The 22,126-nt window shown below is 38.6% G+C and overlaps 1 protein-coding gene across 5 annotated transcripts in view; it reads left to right on the top strand.

Annotated features, from left to right (window-relative positions):
* zbbx (zinc finger, B-box domain containing) overlaps window positions 1-22,126 on the top strand; it is a 69,945-nt gene that overhangs the window by 35,074 nt on the left and 12,745 nt on the right. For 3 of the 5 annotated variants that reach the window (XM_005720544.2, XM_013910677.1, XM_013910675.1), the window contains 9 exons: window positions 1,793-1,973; window positions 4,485-4,644; window positions 7,421-7,518; window positions 10,939-11,060; window positions 11,258-11,316; window positions 12,354-12,535; window positions 13,291-14,124; window positions 16,531-16,751; window positions 18,668-18,836. In XM_005720544.2, coding sequence (XP_005720601.2) covers window positions 1,793-1,973; window positions 4,485-4,644; window positions 7,421-7,518; window positions 10,939-11,060; window positions 11,258-11,316; window positions 12,354-12,535; window positions 13,291-14,124; window positions 16,531-16,751; window positions 18,668-18,836 — 2,026 coding nt within the window. Of the gene's footprint in view, window positions 1-1,792; window positions 1,974-4,484; window positions 4,645-7,420; window positions 7,519-10,938; window positions 11,061-11,257; window positions 11,317-12,353; window positions 12,536-13,290; window positions 14,125-16,530; window positions 16,752-18,667; window positions 18,837-20,502; window positions 20,559-22,126 lie in introns of those variants that run through there. The other 2 variants (XM_013910680.1, XM_013910683.1) reach the window with 2 other exon arrangements.

The following is a 22,126-nucleotide window of genomic DNA, read 5'->3' as shown; positions in this document are numbered from 1 at the left end:
TTAAACAATTTTTATGCTTATAGTTCAGTGCAGCCATTTCGCATAAGAGCATAAGAATAGAAAGAATGGCAATAAAAAATAATAACACACATCAAGGAAACAGTTAATACCCACTTAAACAAGGACACAAACACGGTGTCAGGCTTGCTTTCAGCACCACAAAGCTATTCAGAAAAGATGGAAGTGAATGAAAATCTCCAACAGATTAAACAAAAGTAACCACACATTTTTTCCAAGCAAAACCATGGCAACACCTTCAGTAATGATTTTTTTCTTTGTTTTAACTATGTTTATTACATTTTTTCCCCGAAACATTAGGCCATTTACAAAAATAAAGTAGAAATAAAATATTCCAACATCAGTGACGATTAAAAAAAGATAAGTTAAGCAAGACTCAATAAAACATAATAAAACAAAAACAGTCCCTTAAGCCCAGTCCCACTCCCACTCACTACCAGACAAGAACTATACTGGAATCAATAATTTCTAAGGCAGGAGAAAAACTAAAAACAGTCAAATATACGTACTGTATGCGAATGAATAAATAAATGTTACATCACCAACACAGAAAAGAGTACAGTTATTCAGCTATAAAAAGTTAGATAGATTTAACTCATGAATTTGACAATACTTACACAGAAATTTACATTTGTAGAAAACAAACATATAAACCCAACAAAGACAGCAATCTATTATGAATGTAGTGCCTGAAATCAGACCAGCATTTGTCAAAAAGATGTCTTTTTCTTTGGAGATTAAATGAAGCGACATGGAGATGAAGGTGGGGTCTGAACTTTTTCATAGGAGAGAAATACGAATATTGCCAGCAGTCATGGCTGGTTTGATATACTGTGCCTGGTTTCTTTTGACAGGGGGGGACATCAGATATGTCCTCTAAAAGGGCTAATCTAGGTGAAGAGGGTATCTCACATCTGACAGTCCTGTATATCCTCTCTTATTGAGCACCAGTAATCTTTTAGTTTATTGCGTGTCTCAAACATGTGGATAAAGCCATCTGTTTCTTTTTTACACCTAGAGCAAAGATCAGAAGTTGATTCAGGAATGATAAGTTGAACATGTTGCATCTTACCAGCACAAAAGCTGCTGTGTCAGGGAAATCAGAGCTACACAGGAAATAAGATTTCATGGCAGAGAACAAAAACAAAAGCAAAAAAATATCTACCAACTCATCTATGGGAGTTTAAGCAGATTTGTTTTGTTTGGTTTCCAACTGCCGAACGCTTACTGACTTTTGTTAGTCACTGTGATACGTGTGTACAACAATCATTGTTCTTTTACCTCAAATGAACTTTACTATGAGGAACAGTTTCTATTTTCAGCCTTATTTCAGTTGACTTTATATTTAGAGGTCTAATATAAAGATAGATAAAGAGTTCCTGTTGCCACTAAAATGATGCATCAACAAGGGTATTGCCAAGGTTACAGCCACACTCGTACATATGCATATTTTAGGTTTTGCTTGTCTTTGCCTTTAGAATATGAATACAGGTCAGTTCCTGCAGCACACAAAAACTCATTAACTGACCCCCTTCATTAAATTGCAGTCATCAAAAAAAACTGAAAGGTTTAGCACCATCATTCTGATTATATTTGCTATGTTAGGATATCAGAAAAACAGTTTTTTGTGAGTAGTATTTGATTTGTGCTAACACTAACACTAACCTTTATCAGTAGGAGTCTTATCATGCACGAGGGTGCTTCTTACCCTTACATCACACTGTTTGCCATCAATCCCTGTAAGTACATTGATGAAACAACTCTTCTATTGCAGATGTTAGTTAGGAGTGATGGAGAGGAGAAAAAGGTGGGAATTACTGAAGATGATAACAAAGGATTTCTACCCTCACTCCTTAAAGGAGAGTACAATGAGGAGGAGTCTGCAAGATCTTTCCAGGAGGCGCTCAAATTATGGAGGGGGAAGAATGATGGAGTCTGGATACCTGCCAGACCAGGTACACTAAATTGAACTGATTAAATTTACCCAGTGTTTTGACACTAATGATAATGAGAACATAATATTTATCTTTTATTGTTTGTTTGTTTTTTCAATTTCAAAGCAGTTTTTGTTTGTAATTCACAGTCTTGACATGGCTGCCACTGACTAGCACTCTCACCTTTCAGCAAGGTCGTCTCTGGTTCCTTTCTGTGTGGAGTTAGTATATGCTCCCTGTACCTGTGGATTTACTTTGGGTGTATCAGCTTCCACCCAAGGTCCGAATGCTTGTTAGACTAATGTTAGGTCAACTGGTGACTGTAAATTCAAACAGTGGTATTTTGACTTGGACAGACTGCAGTGACTCTCAAACAGACTGTTAAGGGTTTGCAAATAATTGCCATCTAATTCATACAGTCTGTATTCACATTGCAGTCAACTGGATTCAGTCTTGGAAACAAAGTGAATGGACTTCTGTAACTTTGGACTTCCAGGCACCTTGTTTCCAAGCTCTTTGTACCACCATGCCCTGAATGACTGAGAACCTACACTGACAAATTGGGAAAGATGTTGGTTGTAAAATATTGTACACATCACCTGCATATCAAAAATTATGCTTACCTTTTATGTGAATGTGACATCTTGGGTATAACTGGGAAACACTAGGAGCTTTAACTAATGGGTGCAGCGTTCCACTGCTCCTATGTTTTGATTGCTTCCTATTTGCTTTTGTACTAGTTTTGTTTTCTAAAACTGCATCTCATTAGCGTTAGATTCACAACAGGTTGTTCATCCAGCATCAGCGTCAACTGTAAAATATCACTTTTGATAGAAGGGGACTTGAATTTCTAGAAATAAATGACATTTTACAGCTCCTTAAAGATATTTGAAGTGGATTTGAATGAGTATTTTTATTCTCAGTTATTATTTTTGGGTCCCAAGATTTTTCTTTAGCCCTGGCTTGAACCTCTCTCCACGGATGAAAAAACAATCCTTTACGTTATTAAAACTCTGTTGTACCAGAGGATAGGTGATCTGCTGGAGGGCATTTGAGTTGGTTTGCACTGGACCATACCCTGTATCTATTCTATTTCTTCTTCTCTAGTACCACCTCCTCACTTTCCACTCTTGTCAATCTATTGCTGGGCTCGAATACTGTGCTGAAAGTTAGTTGAGGATTGAAAAGTAGCAAACTTCATTTCTGCATTAATTTAAAAGCCAGGGTGCTCTTTAAAAGTGCTTAAATGCTAAAGAAAATTATGGGGTTTTTTTTATCATGAAAAGTGGTTGTTTGAAGATTAATGCCATGTTCATCCTATCTGCCTTCACTGCTGAGCTTGTGTGTGTGTGTGTGTGTGTGTGTGTGTGAACATGGAAGCATATGATGTTTGGTGCTTGATGGAAAAAAGTTGAGACCAGCTCAGTTTTGATTTGTCATCTGTCACACCCATGGCACACCATCTGTCGGTATCAAACTTCCAGCCTCCATTCCGTCGCAGTGACTTGTAGCTAGTTGCTCCTGCAACACACACTTCCTGCAGTGGAGTGGAATAGAATGTATGTGGAGCACTGTATAGCTTCACTACCAAGCTGCAGTGTCTAACTACGGCTATCAGATTAATGTATACACTTACATTTGTATTCAGCTTTTACCAACAAATATATATTTTTTCTCAGCTCTTTCTCTTTGCATTTTCACCTACTTCTCAGTTTTCCTGCTTTCCCTCTCCCTGTATCTGCTCTGATCTGGTCTTACAGAAAGTGCTTACCACTGCAGTAGGAGGGTAATCCATGGCTGTTGCATATTGAGATAATGAGAGGAGTGTTAGGGGTGCCCTACTCCACACCACAGCACTAATCGCCTCAGCTTTGTGTATGTGTATGTGTACACGCGCAAGTGTTCCAGGCAATTTTGTGTCTTTTCGCAGATATTGTGTATCTGCATCTGCAATAATGTTTGTGCGCTCAGGTTTATGCGGGTGTGTATTATTAGCACTATTATTCCAGGTTCTGTATATGTGTCTAGGTGTTTGTGCTTTTTATTAGACCTCCTATTTTCTCTGCTTTACTGCGTGAACAGACTCTGCTCCTCTCTCCTTTTGCTCTGCTCTGCAAATTGCTACTAGCCCCTCCAGCCCTAATTATTTCTGTCAGGCCAATGGCACCCAGGCCCAATTTAAAGCTTCCACTGAGGACTGCCAAAGTGTCTGGAGTACAATCATAACATGTCTCCTTCTTATTTCTATCTTTTATTTTCTCTCATGCGCTCACTATGTTCCTTTAGTATTTCATACATCGTTTTTCTTATTCCCACAGGGCTCTCTCCTGTCTGTTTGTGTTTTGGCACTTTTGGCATGGTGACAAGGTGTTTTCTCACTTTTTGAGGGGAGTGTGTTGAGAAGCTGCCGGATTATGTTTTCCTGCTACCTATTCTACCTTTCTGAATCTTTTTTCCTTTGGGGCATTTTTTTCCACCTCTTACATCTTAACTTTATTTTTGTTTGATGTCCCTCTCCCCATTTCCCTCCAGTATCAGTGTCAGCTATGGCGACCCAGACTGCCCTCCCTCCAGACAGAGAAGCTGAAGGACAAAGAAGAGGAGGGGGGGGAGAGAGGGTTCCTGTCAAGGTGAAGTTCACAAAAAACAGCCTTACCTACATGGACAGATTGCTGCTCAAGAAGCACCGGAGGTACAGATAGAAATGTGCATGCATCACACATATAGTTAATATTCAAAACCATGTTGAGGCTTCTGTCATGAGCTTCAGGCAGTAGGTTCAGTGAAAAGTTATGCCTCTCCCCTGTTCGTTATTCCTTGCAAATGTTTTATTGTTAAGAATGATTAAGAGCTTTAAAAGCAGTATCAGCTCAAAGTTTTGGTTTTGATTTATTTATGTTATCGTGTATTTGGCAACAACTTTTAATGCTATAACCAACTGCTGTGACTTTTCCTTAAATAATGGCTAAATGGTATTTTGGCGTTTTGTGTTGGCCAAACGTTGTTATTAATGTGTCAGATGTTTGTTTAGTTGATCATATTTAGATCAGTAAAATGAAGCTTAAGATGCTCACCCTACCTTAGCATTCTTTGTCTATTTTAGGAAAAAAATTAGGCTTTTGTGCTGAATTTGTTCAAAACTGCACGCCTTCTTTCTCTCTCTCCCCTTTTCTTTCTTTTTTTTAAATTAACGGTGTCTAATAACATTACAGGCAGGCAGGATCGATAATGTCTGCTGCCTAGCTCCAACATGAAGGTTATCATTTTATTAGCCATAGCTGCTTACTGCTACCTTAGTGATAACAGATGGCTAGTGTGATTATTGGGTAATTGCTAATAGTTAGGTTAGATTAATGTGTGCGGCAGCCAGGTTAACAGTTATAACCGCTTATAACTACTTCAGTGTTCCTCACAAAATTCTTCATAATGGCTGGGGTGCTGGTTTTTAAGATGCTTTGCCAAGTGTGTTGTGCTGCTGTTCATGTGTTTATGGCTTTGTTCCTGCCTGTCTGCAGCTGTGCTGTGTGAAAATGTTTTGTCGACTAGAGGACCTGAAGACAGCACTGTTGGTTTCAAGGCTGTTGCAAATGAATCAATGCAGTAGTAAATCTAAGTATTAATTAATAGCAGATAATTTATAATAATTTATAACTAAGCTACTTGGTACATGTGCTGCCTATGATACCTACGGTACCGACGTATCATTGTCACCAGATAGATGTCTCCCATGTATCTGATGACATCTCTGTTACGCAGATACAACCACACGATCGAGTTTTTACGTCAACTTGTCCTTGTAGCATCATATACACCCTTAGTTTCTTGCTGCCTCCAGTAAGGGGTCAGAGGTATACCATGCTGTGCACAAACACACACATACATAGATTTGTTATGATACTTTTTGTTACCACGGAACTTGTTTCTCTTGCTTCTCTGTGGTCTTCATAACCACCTGATATCAGTCACCAGTGTATAAAGCAGTTTCTTACTACTTATTGTGCAGTACACAGCCTGCAGGCTTGGCTTCAGCAGGTCCCATTATTACAGCCTTTATTTAACCAGCTTCTTTTTGGGCTGAGTAGTCCACTGGAGAGCAGGTCAGGGATGAGGCAAGAAGAGTGCAGTTTCGGGCCCTCCGACTGCCTGAGCAGGAACGCTCTAAGTCCCCAGCTGTAGCAGCCTTTAACTGTGGAATAGACCAGAGAGCCAATCTAGAGTGCAATAAGCCTGCAGCGGTGATGGTGGCAGAGCTTAATGGAGAGACAAAGAGACTGGCTGGTAGAAAGAAAGTCGAGGTTGAATTTTAACAAGCTTCAATAATAATGGGAAAAAGACTGAAGGAAGGAAGGAGTTTAGTGGTGGAAAGAGCTTTAAAGAATTCACTAGAAGTGCTCAGCTATATTAGAGTCATAACTCTACCATCTTGGTAGATTTGTGCATGGCCTGCAGGTTACAGAAAGCAAGCTTGTGACCGGGGGGGTGCGTCAGTTTGATTTCCTGAGCTGGCTAGGCGGTGTGGTCAGGGTAAGTGAATGCTCGTTCTTCCATCAGCTGCCAGAGTCAAAGTATCTGTGATCAAAGCACTGAACCCTGAAATAAAAGTCTGCACAGGCTTATATAGAACTGACATCTGAACTGACCCTCACCTGCATTTACTGGCTGGTTTAACTGTGCTAGATGATTGCAAAATTTAAGACCTGAGCCTGGCTTGATGTAAGATTTATTGCAATCCCAAAAAGTAGCTTTAAAGCACTTTTACATTGTCAAAGTACAAAAGAAAAAGAAATATTTCATACACCATATTATCTTTATGCATCATCAGGCAGTTTGGTCCAGGCTTTCTTATTTTGTATAATTTAAAATAGGGTGATAATGACAAAACCATTAGATTATTAGTTCATACATAAAAAAAGAGAAAATCATTTTTAGAGATCATCTGCAGGAACACTTTATCAGGGCTGGTCACTGCTGATCACTTGGTTGAAGGCTTTCTCCTCTATCTTTATTTATTTTTTTTACTGCTCTCTAGCGAAAGCTTAAATGTGCAAACAGCCTAAGGCTAGTAAGTGAGGCTACATCATGTGAAGTACTGTACTGTTTGCAAGAAGAAGAGAGCTAGCTTGGTCCATGGAGGACTAAGGAGAGGCAAACAGTGTTCAGGATTAAATAAAGTAATCTACAAAGTCTGCCGCACATTTCCTGCAGTGGGAAGTTGGGGTATTAGTGTGTGTTTTTTCCTTTTTAAAAAAAATCAGAATGCAGCAGGCTGATTTCACAAAACATAAGGGAATAGTGTGTTGGACATATGTAGGTATGCATCTGTCAATCATTCAGCAACAGAATGAGGTGATGAAGGGAAAGAGGAAAACATGACACTTAATAAGTTACTTAAATTGTTACTTAAATTACTTTTTCTGGCTGGGGTCTATCCTTATTCACTGTTCTAAATATGATTTCTGCATTTTCAGAACACCAGTTGAAATATACCCATCATCTCAGGCCGTCTCTGCAGATCAAAAATGTCTGCCTGCTACAACCGCTGAGGAGACTCCAAGCAGTATTAATGGTAATAAACATGCTAATATGTAACTGCATAAAGAAGTACATCTGTAAGCCTATGAACATCTTTTGACAAACAAATGAGGGACACAATCATACTATGTTCAGAATTGTGTATTTTCTGCTGTACACATCACTTTTCTGAAATACATCCCAGAACCAGGCTCTCTACCAAACAAATAAACAGCTCAGGACTGAGTAGTTTGACAGATAACACAAGTGCAAATCTACACACACTCCAAACACACACTTATACAGAAACACACAATGGCAAAATCTTTCCCTCTCAATGGGTCAGACGTATCAGTACCTGCCCATCCAACTGTGGCACTGTGACGGGTAATCACTGGCTGTGATTGTGTGGGCAGAGGGCTGTTAGAGGTGGCTCAAGCCTGACAGGGTAAGGAATGGGGTGAGGGGGAAGTCAGCCTGTAGTGTGGAGCACACGATCTGGAGCTCATCAGTCAGTACTAGTGTCCTGACTTTTTGCCCCCAGCTGAGGCTGAAAGGAGACATATACCAAGATTAACTCTCCCCTTCCAAACCTCTGGACTCAGAGGCTGTCAACTGCCTCTCATCATATCAATCAAGCTTCACTCTAAACCTGACCTGGTTAGGATCTGCTAGTCCTTGCTTTCCCCCCTTTCCGAATAGCTGTCTATCTCAAATCTTTCTTCAGTCAAAATTTCCTGTGTTTACAGCAGTAATGATTGATAAGAAAAAGTCACTCAAATTCTCTTTAAATGTGTTTAATAACAAGAGTGCATTTCAGAAATAAATATGTCAGAATCTCTCTGCTGTGCCCACATAGTGATTCTTGCAACAACGTACATTCTTACTATCAAAATAACCCAGAACAATTTACTTTGAAGGAGAACCTGATTGCACACCTTATTTGTTGCTAGACAGGAACTGCCTTTACTTTATAATGGTAACTTTATAATGCTTAGAAAGCTATTAGAGGACCAGGTCAGGTCTTGGCGTTTATGACCCTGAGAGTTTAGTTGTTTATTTTAAAGGGGATTACACCACTGTATCCAAGTGGTTTTTACCGTGGCTACAAATTGTCTATTTGACAATGCCCTGCCCTTGAATAAACTTCCCAAACAGAAGGTTTCTTAACCTCCTTTATCCCAGAGCTCACTTTTTTGTGCTTTTTTAATCAAAAATGAAGCCAAATAGTTGATAATTTTCATATAAAAGAATAGCATTGACTGCATATCCCTTTATTGAATGTATGAAATCATAATAAACCAATACAAACTCAGTTATGCCTCAACTAAACTGCACATTAAAGCCAAAGACCTTCTAGAAACATGTCTGGCAGCCTTTTAGCCATCTTGATATGATTCTAGGACTTTTGAAACAGCGTATATACATTTTACTTTAGATAAGCTTTAACCCTTTCACGCATAGTGGTCACTACAGTGGACAGCTATTCAAAGGCTGTTCTTGTATTTGTGTCAGTGTTGATGGTAAACATGCACAAAAACCACTACATCTGACACTGATGTATCACTCCATACCCTGCCGCCCACTCAAAATGTATGTTGTCCACCTAAGTGGACATGTAAAAAACTCTTTGAAAAGTCCATGTTTAAAAAATGAAGTTCAAAAATCTTTTTTGTTCATGCCTAAAGATGAATAAAAAGTCCTAGTTGAGGTTGCCATAATTCACGCATGAAAGGGTTAATTTCAGTGGTCGTTTCGACCACAAGTATTTTGTAGCCTTTGCCCAAAATGACGTTTTAAAAAGCTTTTTCTTCCTGAATGTCTTTGCCCTCAGATTTCAATTGAATGCCATGTAAATGTTAGTCAACTGGAGTTATTGATGTGAAAATACATGCACTTTAATTTACAGGACTGTTCTTATGTAAACTTTATTTTGTTTTGATGCGCTATTGTAGGAAATGATACAGAGCTTTCAAGATCTACACTTACATATTGATAGACTTAGATTTGCACATTTATTTACAGCTCTTACCTGCTTGTAATAGAGAGTCAAACAACTCATTATTCCTTCATCATTTCCATACTCTCAAATCAGTGAAGTGCTAATTATATTCTAACTCCTTTTATAATATAAAACAGTTATTAAAATAATAAAACAGTTATTCATACTACAGCTTTCATTTCTCTACTCACAATTTAATAATTAATACTTTGTTTTGGTTATATGCAGATGTGAGGAAGACAGCAGTGTTTTTTCTCCTTTTCTTTTTGGGAAATGTCGAGCTGTTTAGCAGCTGATAAACTATTCCTTCCACCTGCTTCAAACTTTTCTAATGCATGCAAATTACAACAGGTTGGAGAATCTCTCCTCCTCTCCTGTCTTTGAATATAAAAGGGAGGGCATTGTGTGTGTCCATGAATAATAAAAGCTGTTTTCTGGCGGCATGTTGGGAGCGCCCCCTTCTTTTAAATTCTCATTTTCGTGAGCTGTCAAACCCATGTGGTGATGTGATAGAAGGATTGTTAGTGAGGGAGAGAAGAAGAAGGCAGAACAGCATCATTAGCAAGAGTGAAAGAATGGCAAATTAACTGATAGAAAAGGAAATTTCATGTATATTCATGTGCCAATTGTGTTGGTCATGATAGGATAACAGTATAACATGGTATACTGTTTTGTATGTTGCATAAATAGCCATATAAACGGTAATAGCTTGTAAATATTTGCTTGACATTAAAACCTGTCCCAGAGATAGTAGACTATTACAAATGTCTGGTGTAATTTTTTGAATGGGAAAGTAGTTTCCTTAGCAGTGAGAGCATTACTCAGCTCCTGCTGTGTCAGCAACATAGGAAGACCTAAGTGTTCACCTGTATCACTGGGGCCTCCTTTACATGTAGGAAGAGATTAGAAACGAAATGCTGGTATCATGTTATCATGGCACGTTCATCAACACGTTGCTGATGATACTTCTTTATGCCTATGGCTATATGTTTATGGTTGTAGCCATTCTGCCAAAATCAGACAGTCAGATACTTTCTGCTCTTTGCAGTTGACAGAAAGAACACTTTGTATCCATCATTAGTCATTCTCTAGCTCACTTGCATGACTGCCAAAGCCAAACTTTAGGAGACAAGCTAACTGCCAAAAACTGAGGGTTAACCTGGGAGTTGAGTTTTGGCCTGGTCTGTAACCGATGCTTAAGACAATCTGTACATTTAATAGTAAATTCTCTGTCAGTGCAAATGATGAATAATAAATGGCTTGCACTTTAAGTGACTAGAAATCTACTAGTACAGAAAAAAAATCACCTTTTATATTTATGTTCATCTAGAAGTAGCTTTATAAGTAAAAAGTATAAGCTGTAACAAAGCAGAAAGAAAAGCAACTGATTCTTCAGGTCACACCATCAACAACATATCAGAAAGCACGGCTCTGTCTCTTTTTGTTTTCTTTTGATTGTGTGTGTGTGCGTAGCTGAGGAGGAGGATTTTCGCCACTACTGTGCATCACTGTTTGCTGTCCCTGTCAGCATGGGTGGACCTGAGCCACAGGTTACTACACCTGAGTCATGCCTCCGCATTGAAGTCCTGGATGAGGTGAGAATAACTGGAGTATTTTATTTTAAAGGATTACACCTCAGTGACCACATGTCTACACATGACAAACAAGGAAAAATAATGACAAAAACTCAACACCTGTGCACATGACTTTACAACACTAACATATTTGTTCTTTCTCTTTTTTTCCCGTCTAAATCATGTGTCACAACACTGATCTCATTTGTTGTCCACAGACAAGCAGAGACAGGAGGGGACTCAGTGCTGCTGAAAAGAAGGCAGACAACAGCCCAGAGTAAGGCTCAAAGAAAAAAAAGAAAATGTAACATTCTACAGGAACCATCATTACTAAATAATAGTTGTTTAAGCTTACTAATTATTTTGTAAATGTTATTGGTCGGTTAGTTATCAACTTGTTGTAAATGTTTATTAAATACATTGTAGTACAGAAGCATTGTTTGGATGGCTAAAAATGAAAATGTTGTGGAAGCTGATAGAAGTCATCAAAGATTGTGACAGTAAAGGTCGTTACACATGGAGCCGAGCTTGCCTTGTAACGTGTATCAGAGTTTTTACAACAAATTCGTCCTCAGAAAACACACGGAAAGAAAATGAAACCAACATCAAGCGATGATGAGCATGTCCTGATGTTTTTAAACTAGAATAGGAAGAAAAACAGATACTGGGTTCATACAATTCTCAGGAGAAGGCAGCAGCGGGCAGAATTTCATGGTTTGATCCAGGAGTTGAAGCTGTATCACTGCTGCATTCAAGATTTTCAGGATGTCAGTGGTGCAGTTTGAACTCTTGTTAGTTAGAGTTGTGTGCAGGTCTGAGGGAGAGAAAGCATTTAAGAGAGCCGATTGACCTGGAACATGTCCAGCTGTGTGTCTGAGGTAAAATAGTATATTTTTTACTTCTATATTATTCTATATGCAGTACTGTTGTGTGTTTTAAAGTCAAATGCAGTAGTCTGATTGTTCAGATCTGATTGTTTTGATCAGAAAAATACAAAAAACGGAAATGGTACAGATTCGTCAAGTGAATTTTTGTGCTTGCTGTGAACAGCTGCATTTAACGCATGAAATATTTATTTCATGAAATATTTTTACAGATTTTACACGTCTGGTGTGTAAAGGCCTTAACTGTTAATTTACTAGCAGGAATATCATTACACAACATGTAACAGGAAACACTGGAGCAAAGTCAATTAAGGTTTTTGCAAAAATGTTAATTATTTAATTATTAAAACATATGAGTGCTGTTTGTGTCTCTCTGATTGACTTTTAAAAATGGACATAGATTCACAAATTTTCTCTATTCATCACTCAGGGTCCATACTGTTCAGTGGATTTCACAGAAAGGAAACTCGGTGGTGCCCAAAACAGCCCTACTAAATGATGGATCCTTAAGAGTCGGCCCTTCTTCGCCTGTTGCACCACTACAGTCCAGACTAGTTCAGAAGCTCAAACCATCTAAGCCTCAGACATCACAAGCTGGGCCCTCGATTAAATGTGAGCTCTCTATTTTGCAGCGAAAGAGTAAATGACATGCTTTTTTAATCTGTATCAGACTGTAGAAGCCAGCAAGTTTTCTTTTAGATGTAGGTCACTTTTACATTAATATTTCTCACTTTATTCAGTTCTGACACACATACATAGACATACATAGAAAGGAAAGCATAGTACATCTGCAATTCCCCAGGTATTAGGCAGTAGGGGATTGCAGTAACACTCTGTTGTGTTGCAATGTGGCTGTGATGGCAGAGAAAAAAAGGACATCTGTTTCAAAACTGCACTGAGGTTTTTCACAGCCTCCTGTATATTCCCTCATATTGTCATATGCGTGGCCCGCTGCTGTCTGTGATACTCTTTCTCTCTCTGCAAACCCTCTCCACACATTCCCTGCGCTCCTGGATGTGGACAGGGTCTCTCTTGTTAAAATCTTTGTCCATGTCAGCCAAAAGCCTGTGCAGATTATTGGAATTCTGTTTTCTCAGGTGTTTCTTTGTTTGTATATGTCCATTAATGCTGCAGTTCAGACTTGTGCAATTTGGAAGTGGTGCATAAATATTAATACACTGATCTAGTAAAGTAAGGAGAACAAGAAAAGTGACTGGAGCTCTGCATTCAAGCATAGTGATGCTGTTCTGTCTGAAAATCCTTAACAACAACCTTTTTTTCTTTAAGCCATGCTTATGAAACATTATCTGAACTCATGCTTACAAAAGCAACCAATGCACTGAATGTTATTTGTATCTTTTACACAGCACATCTATCTAAAAACAAGCTGTCAACATGCCCCACTGCTGAGAATCCAACAGTTTCAGAGTCGTCAATCAAGACATCACCTGCAAAGTCACCTCGCCAATCTCCCCAATCAACAGCTGACTGTGGAGCACCACAACATATCTCCTTGTTACCACATTCCCAGCTTAAAGCTCCCAAATCTTCAGCCGATGTTTCAGTTACGACTAGTAGCAGGTCGCCAATCTCAGATGAGCATCTCTCCCCTCCTCCATCCATATCATTTCCCCTTAGGTCTACTTTCACAGTTTCATCATCCAGCTCTACTGACTCAACCTTATTGCCCAAAGTGAACCATCCGGCCCCATTAGAGAAATGCTCGGACTCAGCTCTCTTGCCAGATCAACCCCAATCTTCCCGGTTATTTGTAGAGCCTATTTCCTCCCCAAAGATTTGTGAATCACCAAGAAGCAATCTGATGTCCCCAAAGGAATCCCAGTATTTCTTATGTGACCCAGAATCTCTTCTATCAGATAATCAACTCCAGTTGCCTTTGTCCCCTAAGACTACAAGTGCACACTCACCAGCAAAATACTTGGAACCAGCTCAATCACAAATAAGTGCTGTGGCTTCAGAAACCCTGTCAAAGTTATCTCTATTTGATGCGACCCCTCCAGATGAACACTCTACATATAGGTCAACTCAAACATTTGAGGACGCTCCAGTTATTAGGTCTGTTGAAACAGAGTCAACTCAGTCACAGGATACAAATTATATCCCATCATCATCTCTCTTAAAAGTCACCCAAAATAACGTTCTTCCTGTTAAAGTGGATGAAGAAGAGAGGTTATCAGTAGGTAAGTGAAGTGCAGTAATGTGCCCACTCTGGTATTTATCTTTGTGTGTGCCTGTGGGCGTACTGATGGTGATGAGCAACAATTAGACCCAATATTTACTTTGTTTTTGTAATGAAAGTCTTGTTAATGGGTGCTAAATTAACTATTTATTAAGAGTGGTTTGTCTTAAACTGCTTTTGTGTGATTACATTACATTGTTAGAAATCTTTGTTACAAATAGATGGACTCACAATGTGACTGATAAAAGCTTCTTTGTTACTGTCAAAGACAAAACAGTTGGTGAAAACAGTCTTTGTGTGGTTTCAGCTCATCTTCAGTTCTCTCACATGCTTATCATGTCATGTCACTTTTGTTTTTATTCTTGCAGCTATAAATTAACTTGGCAAACTACTCTGCGGTGATCTGTCTGGCTTTAACTACAGATCTACTCTAGATTCATTCTAACAAAATGCAGATGAGATGAGAGATTTAATTGTTACCTTATCTTGTGAGGAAGCATTGCCAATTTACACCTCATACAATTAACAGCTCTTAGATCATGTGATATGACATTTCCACCTCAGCTTTAATGGCCAATGAGGGTTTGGTACAAGGTCACTCGCTAACAAGGTTGAAAAGCAGAGGTAAAGGGCATGCGTAACAAATACTTTCCAAATAACCGGGTAATAGAGGTTAGAAACTGTTTCGAGCAAGTAATAATTACATAGTCTGATATTTCTGTTAGTAGTTTAAAGTCTGCCTGGATGCAAAGGCAAATACATCTCTATATGCCCTACTTCCTAAATATTCTTTCCACTGCATAGCTACAATTTGTACATAGAGAATACTTCTATTATGAAGTCTATTTCTCATAAATTGATTTGATACATTTTGCATTTCAAGGCATTTGCTGAGATTTCTCGAGACCAGACAATAATGTCTGGGGAGTCAAATTTGGATCACAAATAGGAGAAAGAAAATAGGAGAAAGAAATGTCCATGTTTATGGATGGGGAAGCACAGGTCTTTGCAGTAAAGTGATTCCTAATAGAACACTTTGTCATGCCACAGTTTGAACACAATTCTCACTGGTCAGGCAGTTTATATGAATAAACTGCTTGTGGATCTTAGCAGTAATGGCTTTCTTTTATTCCACTGGGCTGTCAAAGCCAATTTAGATCCAGCCATAAAAAGTGTTCTTTTTCTTTTTATTAGTATTGATTAATGTTTAGTTTTTAAGTAAATACCTGACATAAAGCTAGAACAGACAGGAAGGTAATTACGCAGCAGAGAATTGCCCTTCCCTCTTAGAGTACTTTCAGTGAACTTCATAGTTAATGTCATGCATCTCAATGTGTACAGATGTATGCCCAAAACAAATGGTTGGAAAGATAGGAACAGACTTTATTTGCTGTGTACATTTATATGAATATCACTAAACATTTAGTACTACTACTAGCCAATTAACTCTTGTAACTGAACAATCAAAGATTTGTGCTCAAAGGAGTATTTTGAGCTGTGTGGGAGTATTTACACAGCTCAAAAGTAAAGTATTTATTTGAGTTTTTTCCTTACTCTTTTTGTTTGGGTCTATTTGCGTACACATTACGGTCCCAGTCCTGAATGTGTATGTAATGGTTATGGTTTGCTAAGTGCAGTTTTATTCAGAAAAAAACATTACTAAAAGACTTTGAATTTGACTAAAGTCTGGGCTGTAAGTTCATAATGGCTTGTTCTGTCAGATCTGTTCCTGGTATTACTTTTAGTTTTCACACCTGCCTGTTCATCCATCTCCTCTGTGCTTTCCTTTTGGATCCTTCTGCCACTTACTGTAGCTTCTCAGCTGGTGTAACTCTAAAAGCTTGCTTCTTCAGCTTATTAAAGCTTTAAGGCCCTTTCATATGAAACATGATAAAGGCACCCTTGTGTTCTGAGACCCATTGTTTTCTATGGTTTGCACCATACATAGCCAAGTTTCCTGCTGCATGGAACAAAGTACAGTTCAAGTGCACCAGCTGGGCACATGTGCATGCCGTTGTCACCGCAACGTAGCGTGACATACGTTCATGTGGCCCATAGAAATGCAAAATTAATGTATACGTAAAGACTATGAGTGCTCTTAAAAATGACATATTACAACCAGAATGCAGCAGCCAGAGCAGTGCCATGTGAAAGGGCTGTTGTAGTTTTCATTGCATCATAGAGATGAAAATCCTGCTGCTGTGGTTTGAGTCATAATAAACAGTTTTTAGTCCAACATTGTTTGGATGACAATAATTCTGTAATAATAATAATAATAATAATGCCATAGCATTTTAGATCAAAGTCAACAATCATGGTCTATGAAACAACAAACAACTTATTGTAATCATAACTTAAAATAAACCTTTCATTCTCTAAACATGTATTCCTGGATTTTCGCCTGAAGACAGTGGCGATGATATGTCCAGTGATAGCCTGGGTCTGGATCCACTTGAAGAAGATACTTCAGATGAAGATTCACAGATGCAAGGGCGTTTAATGAGAGGGAGCTCCAGAGAAGAGAATCCTGCCATATCTCATCTAGAAGATTCCTTTGTTCCTGCAGAGACAGAAACAACAAAAGACTTGCAGACTGATAAGTCAGAAGAGCTGCCAGAACTATCCATGGTAACATATTACTGTATTCCCAGTTGCTTTTGGTTCTTGAAAGAGGGAGCCTTGGATTACAGAGCTGTCACTGCATTATTTTCTCTGAATCAGTCTTCTCCTAATGAAGGAATATTATGCAAATTGCAAATGGCTGAACTTCGTAAGTGGCTGCCAAATTGACAATCAGGAACGAATACAAAAGAGATTTGTCTTTATTGCTGGTGTAACTTGAACCTTAACCTATTAACTTTTTAACCATTCTATTTGCGACCATTGTTTCTGTGTGACTCATTTAAATTGTCCAATAATGACCTTAACTGAGACATTTTTCAGCCACAATATTAAGTGAGAAGTTTTTGATGCAGAGGTGCATATCTCTCATTTTAGCCGCACAGAGATTTTTACTGCACAAAATGAGTAATCTTGTATGACCTCCTTTGCTTCGCATAAGCGGTTCATTGCTGACAAATAACTGATTGAATTAACAAATGAGTCATTCTAGTCATCCACTGAACTTTATCTGGGAAATATCTTGAAGCTGAGTAATAAAACTTTTTGAAGTTCATTACACTAGACATAATCACTGCACTGAATGAGAAGGCTTCAGCGACATACAGTTAGAGTTTCTTATTGTAGCTGACCTGATCTATTAGATAACATTTGTATCACACTAATTACTTTACATTATTCATCTATAGCTCAGAGACATCTAAAGCTGTGGTGTTAAAGGTGCAAACCATTGAGGGAAGAAAAGAGTAACAGAGTGGATTAAAAAGGCAGTGCTTGAATGGTCCCAAATGACTTATCAGCCATTTAATGGTATGAATCCTTTATACTGTGACAGAGGAATGAAAAAAAAAAAGGAGGGTAGTGCTTTATTAAAAAGCTGGAATAAAATGAGGCTCATGATTGTAAAGGTGGTGGTTATCTGTGGCCTCTGGACCTGAATCAAACTGCTCATAAAATGATTAGATGGTATTTCTGTCTTTTTCTCACTCCCTCTCTCTGGACCCACCTCTTTGGTCCTCTGTGTATGTTTTTCTCTCTGTCTCTTTCCTTTGTTCAATCTTTTTCTTTCCTTCTGCCCTTTTCTTTTATTTTAACTTTACTAACAGTTGGCTAGTTTTATAGTTCAGGCAGCTAGTCATCATCCTTCTTATTATGAGGAGCTATTGGTCTGCACAAAGAGATCTCAAGGTTTTTTTCTTCCTTTTTTGCAGCACACTGTCATTGTATTTGGTCTCTTGCTGTTTCTTTGTGTTGTGTTGCCTCTCCTTTCTTTTACCCCGTCTTCCTCTTGTCATTCTCCATCCTTGCTCATTTCTTGCTCTGTGTGGCACTATTCCCACATGCCTTTCTTTCTATACTCTCCCAGCCCATCTGCAATGTCTTGCAAGGCTAGCATGCTAATGCATCAGATCTAATCTTATCTAAACAGAGCTTCCACATTTTCTTCTGTCTCACAGGACGACACTTGCAAAGGGACGACAGCGAACCCACCACACTATTGTGAGATGCTCTCGCCAGCTCCAGGGGTTAATTAAAAATCAATTCATCAAGTTTGGATGAGAGAGGGAACAGTAGCTAGCTCATTTATATGTATTTGCACATTCTAAACAGAAAAATACAAATTTAACATGCTTACCTAGCTTGAAGTTAAATTAATATTGTTTGCTCTCTTGTTTTATCTTTTTGGACTGATTCAGGAAGGACTTTATTCACAGATAGTTTTAAGAGCAAGCTTTTATTTTGTATTCCACTGTACGTTACTCTCTTTCCATGTCTCTGCGTGTATCAACTTACTATCTCATCCTAACATGACCTGTTTTTTCTCACTGTTTTCATTTTGTCATTCCCCTTTTTACTGCTTCCCCCCTTCCTCCTTCCATCCCCCCTTCTCCTGTGTTCCTCCATCTGTTTGTGTATACCCTCAGGTAATGCACAACCAGAGTGCTGGGTCTGGATCAGAGCATTTCTGTGATCTGCATGGGTTTTCGCCTCTAGGTTTGGATATGATTGCCGGTCAACCAGAGACACCAGAACATGCACACTGTGACCCACTTCACACATGCCAGTCTCCACTGCGTGATTCAGACCCAACAGGTAGGTTAAAAAGGGAAAGTCTTTTAATGTGTATGAATAGTGTGCTTGAGATTTTATGCTTCAATTTCTTCAATTGCCATCCTGTTTTTCCTTTAAACGACATCAGAAAGTGTGGTTGCTGCTATTGTGCTTCATGAGATTAGATTGTGAAGATTACCTCTGTGTCCAGCTTTTGCCTGGAGATACTTTCCAATTTGTGAGCGTTATTCATGTCACTAAGGCCTCATAATAGGATTTAGAACAAATATGTAAAAATGTAGAGCTTACAAGACACACGAAAATGAGTTTTAAACCCAGAGGAGTGCTGGCTGCTTGGTGAAAAACGAGAGATTGGGGACAACACTGATAATTTACTGCTGGTGGGTCCAAAGGGAGCTTTCCTGTGATGCCGTTTTGTTTTGTGTTGTATGTGAGTGTGTGCAAGCCTTTGCTTTCAAATGCTTTGTAACCTCTGTGCTTCTTTCTACCTATATTTAGCTCCTCACTTTTCTTAACTTTAGGAAAACACAGGCTCACGCCTAATTCTACCTGCCTAAAATGTCGATATTTCATCACAAAAGACTCACAAGTCACAAAGTAGTAATAAAGCCTGCATCCTTGACACATCACAGAAATTTTACTTTAGTTTAAGAGGAACTTTAAAACACAGAAAGCTAAAAAAGGTTACGTATTGTGATAATGTTACATCCAAATGAAATTAAAGTGTATGATCCTGTTCAAATACACACATCAGCCACAATATTAAAACTACTGACAAGTGAAGTGATCATCTCTTGTATTTTTTGACAATGTATTTTCCTGCTGGGGTACTATGGAACTGGGTATTTATGTAGTTGTTACTGTAACATGTATCCCACCCACCTTAGAACTGTTGGGCCCCTCACAATGACATCAATACACACCGGCATTGGCCTCCAGCAGGACAATGTGGCTCATCACACTAGAAAAACTCTCCCATAATCACTCAAGGAACACAGTGAAATGGTCATGGCATTGATTCATCAGATTCTACACCAACAGAGGTAACAAACCACAACCCAGAGGAACCAAATTATCGTCTGCCAGTGTAATGATGCAAGACTCTGTAGGATACCCCAAGACCTCCCCTTAACAGGACAGAGGTGTTTTGGTGGAACCAAGACAATCTACTGAGTATTAATCAGGTGGTTTTAATATTGTGGCTAACTAGTTATGGTTGCATAGTCATGGTATGCAGTAAGGTTTGTATGTAATAGTATATTACTTTTTACCTATCGCTGTCATTTGCCTTTGGGAGACGATGTGGACTTTTATCTCCTGCTTTTGGTGTTTATTTCTTGTTTGTTACACCTTCCCTTCTGTAACAAAATGGCTTTAAGAATGTTGCACATTAACTGCAGGTGGTAGACCATGCTGTAGCCACTGAGAAAACTGCCTTCTGAGCGTAGCATTAATGTTCTATTTGTGATTGCAAAATGGACATTTGAAATGCTTCAAAACTAATAATTTGTAAATTGGATATGTGTTTATGCCCCTCGCACTGAACATCATAACATATGGAAGTCTAGCAGCCACATACAGTACTTGAATGCCATTTATCAAATCACATAGTTCTTAGTATACCTTGTATACTTGCATTTCAAACAGGAGTCAGTGTTTTTCAGCAAGCATTGTTTGCTTATTCCAGAATGACCCCATCAACATTTTCCTTCATGAAGCGTAAACGGCCAACTCTCCGCAGTTTCATTGTCGAGCCTGCGTTAAATGAATAGGGTTGACGGTGAGAGACTCCCACAAGGGCACCGCTAGCCTCCTCGCACCATGCAGCCAACCTCTCGTCAAATCCCGCTCTGTCTCTGCCACCATCGTTAAACCTCCAAAGTTAATGAGAGAGAAAGGTTAGAAAGGAGGAATATCACCTTGACAACACTTCACACTCATTTATGTCCTTCCATCCCTCCATCTGTCTATTCTGTTTTTATCTTCTTTCCTTTTTTTCGTTGGCAAGACTGCAATCCAACAGGTTTTATATGTCTGCTGCTCTACAGTTTCACCCTGCTGTCCCTTTTTCCGTACTCCCTGTCACCTCATCAGTCAGAAAATTAGGTTGTTAGTGTGCAGTTTCTGTCAAAATGTGCATCGAGTCCAACAAAAGGAAAGACAGAGAGAGTCAGGCAGGCAAATAGGAAGGATAATGACCCACACACATATGCGCGCACACACGCATGCACACCACACATGTAGAATGGTCCCTTTAAATCTATGTGTGTTTTCCAAACTAGCTTCAGCCTTTTCCATTTTCTTTCGAGATGACAAACTGTTATGCGACTGCTCGCCCTTTCCCTCTTATTTATTTTCAGCTGATTTTGAGTAGTAAGTATGTTCTCCAGTCAGTAGTATTAATCAATTAATTAATTAGCTGACCACAGGAGAGAGAGCTGAAAACAGCAGTAATTGCATTGCAGCTGTCAGGACTGGTTGAGCAGCTTGTTAAGCAATATTTGTTTAGTACAGTTTCTGCTGATAAATAGACAAATGGATTATTTTATCAAATTAATTTACTTGAATTAATCTATATAAGTCACTTAGGCTAATAGATTATGTTATCTCCTTACAGCCGTGTGTGTGTGTTTCTTTTTACCTTGTTTTGTCAGCTCTGTTAACTTGAATGAGTATTTAAATCTGCAGAAGCCTTTGAAGGGGCTCATTCGTGTGTATGTGACAATATTTGTGGAATAACATCTCATAAAAATCCTAAAATTGATTCAGCATCCTTTTGTTATTATGAACTACTATTAAGTACCTTTGAAATACCACATTTTATGAACTATTGATGATTACAGTGATTTGTATACTTAACAAATACAGTGTAAAATAGTTTTACTTTAATTATCAAACAAAAATGAAATAAATATTTGTATTTTGTTTTGTCATCTTGCAAGTTTTATAGTCTGCTGCATTCATATTCAGTCATAGCCAAAATGTTTTTCCATGTGGTAGTGCTGTAGAAAGGTCACAAACTAGACTTAGATAGCGAAGAAAATCCATTGCAGTTTCCAATTGCCTGCTATATGTCCAACTGATAGCAGCGTGACAGTGAATGATCTGTCTCTTTGTATTTTGTACATTTTGGATCCAGATATTCTGAGTCCTTTTTAAAAGCATGTAAAGGACAATATCAGAATGTGAAAGTGTGAGATGATATATTTTTTTAAAGAGCAACTGCAAGAGAACAAGAAGTATGCATTTTTATGAATCCAATATACAGGGAGTGCAGAATTATTAGGCAAGTTGTATTTTTGAGGAATAAT

This window comes from Pundamilia nyererei, unplaced genomic scaffold (genome assembly GCF_000239375.1).
Source record: "Pundamilia nyererei isolate P.nyererei 1_Seehausen unplaced genomic scaffold, PunNye1.0 scaffold00003, whole genome shotgun sequence".
Lineage (NCBI taxonomy): Eukaryota > Metazoa > Chordata > Actinopteri > Cichliformes > Cichlidae > Pundamilia > Pundamilia nyererei.
The sequence above is the reverse complement of the archived record's forward strand: the minus strand, read 5'-3'. Positions and strand labels throughout refer to the sequence as shown.